This window comes from Hipposideros armiger, unplaced genomic scaffold (assembly GCF_001890085.2).
Source record: "Hipposideros armiger isolate ML-2016 unplaced genomic scaffold, ASM189008v1 scaffold_553, whole genome shotgun sequence".
Lineage (NCBI taxonomy): Eukaryota > Metazoa > Chordata > Mammalia > Chiroptera > Hipposideridae > Hipposideros > Hipposideros armiger.
In genome coordinates this window covers 407,133-415,348 of record NW_017731903.1, presented here as the reverse complement: position 1 = coordinate 415,348, position 8,216 = coordinate 407,133, and the positions used below count along the sequence as shown (strand labels likewise).

The 8,216-nt window shown below is 35.7% G+C and overlaps 1 protein-coding gene across 1 annotated transcript in view; it reads left to right on the top strand.

Annotated features, from left to right (window-relative positions):
- The window catches only part of MOB1A (MOB kinase activator 1A), a 23,923-nt gene extending 16,371 nt beyond the window's left edge, over positions 1-7,552 (top strand). The window contains exons 4-6 of the mRNA XM_019623530.1: positions 942-1,002; positions 4,546-4,709; positions 5,941-7,552. Of these exons, the coding sequence (XP_019479075.1) occupies positions 942-1,002; positions 4,546-4,709; positions 5,941-6,018 (303 nt within the window). The 3' untranslated portion in view covers positions 6,019-7,552. The remainder of the gene's footprint in view (positions 1-941; positions 1,003-4,545; positions 4,710-5,940) is intronic.
- Positions 7,553-8,216: the final 664 nt, after the last annotated feature.

Below are 8,216 nucleotides of genomic sequence, written 5' to 3'. Positions count from 1 at the left end.
GCAACCCACTGCAGCAGGGGCTGCTGCCTACGCCGTCGCCGGCGACTCATGGCAACCCAGCTCCAGGTTGAGCTGTTGTTCAGCATCTTAGCTGTAGAGGACAGTGTCACTGGCCCTTATATGTGGGATCCGAACCGGGGTCCTCTGGCGTCCCAAGCCAGCTCTTAACCAACGCTCCACTGGGCCGGCCTGTAAATGTGTTCTTTTTAAAGCTCTGTTTAAGAAAATGTAACAGATTCCCAAATTTCTCTCCAAAAAGATTATAAATGTATACCCCTATCAGACTTATTTGTGTCTGCCTGTACTTGTTGTTACTCATTTTTTCAATCTTTTATAATTGGGATAGGTAAATTTGTTTTAAGATACATTTTTAAAGTATTGTTGAGATTGAACATTTTGTGGTTTATTGATCATTGTGTTTTCTGTTTATATCCCTTGTCCGTTTCTTTGTATGTTAAGGATATTAGCTCTTTGTCATACATGTTGTCTCCAGGTTGCCTTTTGTCTTGTGTTCATGAGGTACTTTACTATATATAACTTTTTTTACTTTATCCTATTAATCTTTTCTTTAATGATGTCTGGATTTTAATCAGTGATTAGAAAGGTTTTCTCTATTTCAGTATTATAAAAATATTTGTCCATGTTTTCATTTTAGTACTTCTTTGGTTTTGTTTTTACATTTAAATCTTGTATCAGGAATTTTTTTTCTCAATGTTCCCTTAATTTTTTTCCTATTATAAATGGTAGTCAGTTTGTCCAGTGCTATTTATCAAATACATATGTCTTTTCTCCCCTGATTATCAAATTGCTACATATTTTGGAGTCTTTGACTCTCTTTATCTGTTCCTGTAGAAATTCCACACTGTTTTTTAATTAACTATGGCCATATATCTTTGAGCATCTTGTAGGGCTAGTCTCTCTTCCTTGCTCTTCTTTTTCAGAATATTCACGGCTATTCTGGGATATTTGTTCTTCCAAAGAACTTAGAATCATTTTGTCAAGGTAAAAAAAAAACAAACAAAAAAAACCTGAGATTTTGATTATAATTTCATTCAATTTGTAGATTAACATAGGGTTTCTTGTTTCCTTGACAATAGTGAGGCTTTCTATCCAAGAACAAGGTATAGTTCTTCAATTATTCATGTTTCTTATTATTCCTCTTGTAAAATTCTGTAGTTTACTTTATGCTTATCCTTCAGGTTTCTTAAGTTTATTTCTAGGCATTTAATGTTTTTTTATTGATACCTGGTTTCCAACTGGTCTTGTTTAGTATATAGAAAAGATGTTGATTTTTATATAAATTTTATAATTCACCATCAGACTTTGATCGTTTCTGTTGTTTTGGGTTGATTTCCTTAAGTTTTTTAAGTATACAATTACATATTGAGATAATACTAATTTTGTCTCTTCCTTATGATATGTATACTTCTTGTGAAACTCTTAACCTAATTGTACCAACTAGTATTTTCAGAGTAGTGCTGACTAATGGTGATGACCGCAAACATCCTTTTCTTGCTTCCTTATCCTGGCGGGGGGGGGGTGGTGTCCAAAAATGTATACACATGACTTGTATTCATCTTTTGTTATCGGTATATATTATTACAATTTTAATACAGTTTTTTCCTTTCTTAAAATGTGTATACATTTTTTTGGCACCCTCTGTATATGAGTGCTTCTAGCACGTCAGTATTAAACAAGAATCTTGCTTTTGGTTAGAGGTGTGTGAATTCTTTTAGGTTAGGTATGGTTGTAGAATTTTACTGGATACCTTTCCAGTATCTATTGTTGATGACCGTGAGGTTTTTTCCTTTTTTTTTTTTTTTGTGGAGGGCAGTGTCACCGGCCCTCATATGTGGGATCCAAACCAGGGCCCTCTGGCGTACCAAGCCAGTTCTTAACTATCGCGCCACTCGGCCGGCCCGCCATTATTTTTTTAATGATCTCCTGGAAGGGTCTTTTTTATTGCTAATACTTTGATTAAGATTTTGGCATTGGTATTTATTGATGAGATTAGTCCTTGTCATTTTCAGTTTAAGGGTGTCTTATGAAGAGCATATTGTTGGATTCTGTCTTGTCTGTTTGGGCCACTATAACAAAAATGCCAGCGGCTGAATGGCATATAAACAACAGAAAGTTATTTCTCACAGTTTTGAAGGCTGAAAGCCCAAGATCAGGGGGCTCCAGCATGGTTGGGTTCTTGTGAAGGTCCACTTGTGGACTGCAGACTGCTGACTTCTCACCTAGTCCTCACATAGTGCAAGAGCAGTCTCTCTGGGGCCTCTTTCATATAAGGGCACTAATCCCATTCCTGAGGGCTCTGCCCTTGTGACCTAATCACCTCCCAAAGGCTCCCCCTACTAATGCCATCCCCCAGAAGGTTAGGACTTCAACATAAGAATTTTGCTGTGGGAAGACACAAACATTCAGACCTTAGCAGATTTCCTTCTTTGCAGTCTAATCACAGGCTCTTTCGGGAGAAAAATTTATATCATGTTGTTACACTTGGTCCGTTTGCTGTTGGTCAGCTTTTCCATTCTATTAAATAACCTTTTATTTCCTTTCTCACAGATTTGTTATTGTATATTGACTATGCTTGACTGTTTCTGTTAAATTGTACTTGGAAAGTGCTTAGATTAAAACAAATTAGATTTCTTTATTCATTCAAGCTTTCCTCTTATGGAGGATAAAGAATATTTTTGACTTCATTCTCTTTTCAGCTTTCCATTCTACAGTACTTTATTCTTATGTTCTGAAATTCTTTTCTGCCTAATTAGGCTATTATCCACATCTTACTTACGCCAGTTATTTATTCATATTAGGTGAAACTGTTTATTATTCATTTTTAAACTAGTATATCCAAGTTAACACTATTCCTTTTATTAGCAAGATGCCCATTTGTAAATTCTGAGAGAAAAGGAGTTTGACTTAAAATCCATCTTTTCAATACACAATACAAGACCCCAGTTCAGAAAAACATGCCTGTAAGTTCCAGAATAATGTTTGAAAGGGCAAATTATGCCCAGACTCGGGGTGGGGGGGGGAACCTCACAAAAATGAGCTTCTAAGAGCAAACTATACTAAATTTCAAGGTATTAAACTGATTGAGAAATAAATTAAAACAGGGAAGGAGAAAATGATTTAGCCTTTATCCTCTGGAAGATTAAAGTTTCACGAGTAATGTTTTGGAACAGATCTTTAAGTCTAACTAATCTAGGTTACTTTGGAATCAGATGCCTTCTTGTGTGTTTATTTACTATACTCAGTGCCATTTGTGTTGTTTTTCTCCTCTCCTTGCCTTCTAAAAGACTTTGGCCTTGTCAACCAACATTCTCAGGAATGTAACCAGTCACATCCCTACCTGTACTACTTGGAGAAAGATTACCAAACCTGTTCCCAGGTCTTTTTTTTAAAAGATTTTTTATTGGGGAATTGAGGGGATGGGAACAGTGCTGGGGAATTGGGGGAAGGGGAACAGACAAGCTGCTGTCGTTTTGTTCTTCAGTCTAGTTGTGGAGGACGTTGCTTCACTGGCCCAAGTTGGCACCATCATTGCGCTCTTCCCGGGCGAGGCAGATCAGTCGCCGGCTTCTGGACGGCTGCTCACTACGGCCGCTCACTGCAGCTGCTGGCCGCTCACGCTGGCTGCTGGCTACATACAGTAGCCCATGGCAACCCACTGCCACAGGGGCTGCAGCCTATGCCGTTGCCGGCGACTCACGGAGCCCAGCTCCAGGTTGAGCTGTTGTTCAGCATCTTAGCTGTGGAGGGCAGTGTCACTGGCCCTCATATGTGGGATCCAAACCGGGCCCCTCTGGCGTCCCAAGCCAGTTCTTAACCATTGTGCCACTCGGCCGGCCCCCCAGGTCTTTTCTAAGGATGTGTTTATTTGCTTTGAAAACTAGGGAGCTGCCCATTCTCCCTTTTTCAGGAAGTATATGCCCTTCTTAGACTACAAGAAAATGAAAATAGCACTTTTTAAAAATTAAAAAGTTGGGGACTTCTCGTTTAAGAAAGAAAACTAGGTTTTCAGAGTAATTCAGAAGGTAAAACTATTTGTGAAGAGTAGAATATCATGACTCAAGAGTGTGCCCTTTTTTTTTTCTTTTGCTTAGGAGAGTTTCCAGTCCTGGTTGAGTATGTAAAAAAAAAAAAAAATTTGGAGTTACAAATAACAAAGAGTAAAACTTTTCTATTTATAGTCAAAATGCTAATTCTTGTTGCAGTTAATCTTAGGAAGAAAGCCTTCACTAGTAAAACAACTAAAATTATGTTTGTTTTAACTTTGATTCAGTAGCAGCTTATATAACTTTTGGTACCTGTGCCTGCTATTCTAAGGCAGTTCGAAAAAGTGTGGTATATGAACATAACCTCATGTACTTAGGTTTGGGATTCTGTTTTTCCTTGTCTTTTTAAAAATATGGAAATACCAGCTTGTATTTGTGAATGTGTGTGTTTCTGTATTGGAGTTGCTCGTGGCTGTGTCTAAACTTTATGCTGTTCAATTCGATAAAAGACTAATGGATATGTATGTATATTTGATTATAGGTGTCCCATTTCCCAAAAACTTTATGTCTGTGGCAAAGACCATTCTAAAGCGTCTGTTCAGGGTTTATGCCCATATTTATCACCAGCACTTCGATTCTGTGATGCAGCTGCAAGAGGAGGCCCACCTCAACACCTCCTTTAAGCACTTTATTTTCTTTGTTCAGGTAAGTTTAACCATGTTGACTTCTGTGTCTTTTGACTTGGACACATTTGGCTTGGTAACTTTAATAAAGAGCAATGTATAGAATCTTACTTATATAGAGAGAGCTAAATATAAGCAGGGTTCTCTTTTTCTGTTCTCTTTTCCACATTGTTTATCTTACCGATGTGCGTAGCATCTTAGAAAGCATCACCGCCCATTTTTGGCTTTCTGCCTCTGGCTGCCCAGGTCTCTGGTTAGGATATGACAAGGAGCACCAAAACCCCAAGAAAGCTTGTCCATACCCTTCAGTTCCATCGCCACTGGTGCATGAAGGGATGCTATGAAAAACACCTGCAGTTGGATTGTTTCATGAGATGTTTCTGTCTGGAAGAGAAACTTTTGGAAGAATCTGTTAGCTGCTATCATGGATTAAATTTCCAGAAGTCCTGCCTCAGGCCAAATCTTATGAAATCAAAGCTAGACACTTAAATAAAGGGCCACCCCCTTAAAAAATGTGGCCCATTGCCTTACGAGCCTTAAGTTGGAATTGGAACTTTTTAAAGTCAAAATAATTCACATTGTTTGCAAAAGATATCAAAGAATTAGGACTTCTTTAACCTCACTTTAGGGATATATAATTCTATATGCAAAATATAAATATGTCTAGATACTATTTTTTGGTGGAAAAACCAGTAGCTTTACAGTAAGTATTGTGTATTAGAATTCTATGTATCCGGTTTGATTCACGGCCCAAGCTGAGCTGCCGCTGAGCTGCCAACAGGTGGCAGGATGGCTCAGCTAAAACAAACAAACAAAAAAGAATTCTATGTATCACACAAAGGAGAATGTATTGTACTTTTCTTTGTCTTCCTTCTGAGATTGTTGCATGACATAGATATATATATACAATGTAGATACAGATATATGAAAGGAAAAGATCCACTCCCCCAGAGGTGGCCACTATCAAAGTTTCAGTGTACAGTTTTCAAATCATTTCTATATAAATGCAAACATACAGTTTTGATTTTAATGTTTTACACAGCATCATGCTAATACGTATAGTTGCTTATTTAGTAAGTCCCCTATATTTTAAAAGGGGGAGTAAAAAATCACATTTTAAAATGTTCACAGAGATCATCTTATCATTCTTTCAGATTTCAGAAAACTAGGGTTATGAATCCCTTCTCTGAATGGCATTGACAGAGTTTTAATTTTAGATCTATTTTTAAATTTTATTTTTCTTCTCTTTTTAGGAGTTTAATCTGATTGATAGGCGTGAGTTGGCACCTCTTCAGGAATTGATTGAGAAGCTTGGATCGAAGGACAGATAAATGTTTCTTCTAGAACAAAGTTATCCTCTTGCTTCATCTAATGCTAGAGCTATCTCGTTGCTATCTGTTATAAATTAGTGATACAAACTTTAACAGGATAAAAAGACACCAATTGTCTGAGTCTACTGATAAAAATTGTCCCAAAGGTAGGTTGGCCTAATATCTTCAGAGTGAGAAATTCAGGACACAGCCAAATCTGAGGCACTGTGTGACCACTCCTGTTATTGTCACAAAATCACACTTGGTTTATATGATTATTAACCTGTAGTTTACCAGAGTACTTACTATTCTTTTATTAAAGAACATGATTGAGTCTTTTCAGGGTACAGGATAATGGATATTAAGAATTTCCATCAATAATTTATTAATAGGTTTTCCACAACAAATTTCCTCATAGCACAATCAGATCAGTTTTATCATGCTTTTATTTTACAAATAGAAGGGATATTTTTAAGTTTCCTTAAGATTTAAAGTACGTGTGTCACTTTGGATAACCTTTTAGTTTGAAATTGTACACTAGTGTTTTTATAGATAATACATGTATGCATATTTTTCAAAATCCATCATTGCAGTTTAAATCATCATATGACATGTGTGGCAGTAACCAAAGTTATTTCAAAAATGACTTTATTTTTAAATCTTTATTTGGAATTTTATTCATATATGAACCTATTTTAATGTTTAGGAGTATGTATCAGAAATAATTTTTTAAGGCATCTAAGGATGGTCTTGTAGATTTTTATTTTGAAATACTTCATTCAGATGAATTTTAATATGCAACTTTGGGCTGAAAAAAAACTTTCAAAAAATTATGACAAATTTAGGTCTCAAAACCACTATTTTCATTCATATTGTCTTTCAGAGGCCTTGAAATTCTGGATAGGAGAATGGAAGAAAGTATTCAGATTTCTTGATTATTTTGTTTTGAGTTTCCTTTTAAAAAAAAAATTACTTCTATATGTTTTTATTGTGACTTGAGACTTAGTTAAGAGTAGTGGAGAAATGCACGAACTTTATCCCAATAAGGATAAAACTTCAGGAAAACCGCAATAAAAAAAACCTTGAAAGGTGTACACATTTTATAGCACAGCTAAAAGTTTGGTGTGTTGCCTATTCGTGTGTGTGTGTGTGTGTTTGTGTTTAAAGGAGGCAAAAATGGGAGGAATAAGTAAAAAAAAGTCTGTTGAGCCCCCATTGGTGTTTTATCCTATTATAATTGTTTTTGTAACAAAACTTGAAATTCTGTTTCTATTGGGATTAAAAGAATCTTTCCCTTTAGTGAAGAAAAGATCTGCTTTTCATTAGGTTTCTGACAGTTTAAAAATGTATTGACCACAAGTATACTAAAGACTTGCCATACCAGCACCACTTTGTTTATTAGCATTCTGTTCCAGAGCTGTGACTTTTGCAAAGTACTCACCAACTTCCTTGATGGCTTTGACAAAGGTTAGTTTTGACAGGGTTTTTTCTTTTTCTTTTTTTGATATTTATTTTTATTATTCCACTAGAGTATAAAAAAAAGAATTGCTTAGAAACTTCATTTTTATAACAGCTCAATTTTAATAAATTCTTAAACATACAGAATTTTAATAAATTCAAATAAAATTCAAATAAAATAAAAAATCAAATCAAATAAAATCACTTTTTATTTGATTTAGGCAGAAACCATACCTCATTGTTTCAGGAATTAAAGAGTGGGATAATCGTATGAAAAAAAGAGAAAAGCCTCCTATGGGAAATGCCACAATCCACAGTTTAAGTTTATTCAAAGGTCCTTGTCAGGCGGTTTGTATGTTTATATCGATCATTTACAAACAAGAAAGTAGGTTTTTAAATGCCACCTAGAATGTTACTGCCTCTTGACTTTAAACCTTGTTGGCTTTAATTAAGTCTGTAAGGAATGAAATTAGATTTCTCAACTAGGGTTGTACTTTCATCATCTCTAGTATTTCAGATATTCTCAACAAAAGGGTTCTCACTTTTTCCCATTTTCAGTGATAGAAATCCTCCCTCTCTTCATGACTCAGCCCTAAAACGAACCAAAGATGGTCATGTTAGAATAGTAGTAAAGGCGTCTTATTAATGAAACATAAAATTATTAGTAATTTGAAACCCAGAATGTCCTCTTTAACAACAACAACAAAAAAACATTACCAGGTCCCCAAGCTAATCTGGCTTAATCAACAGTGCATCTAAAC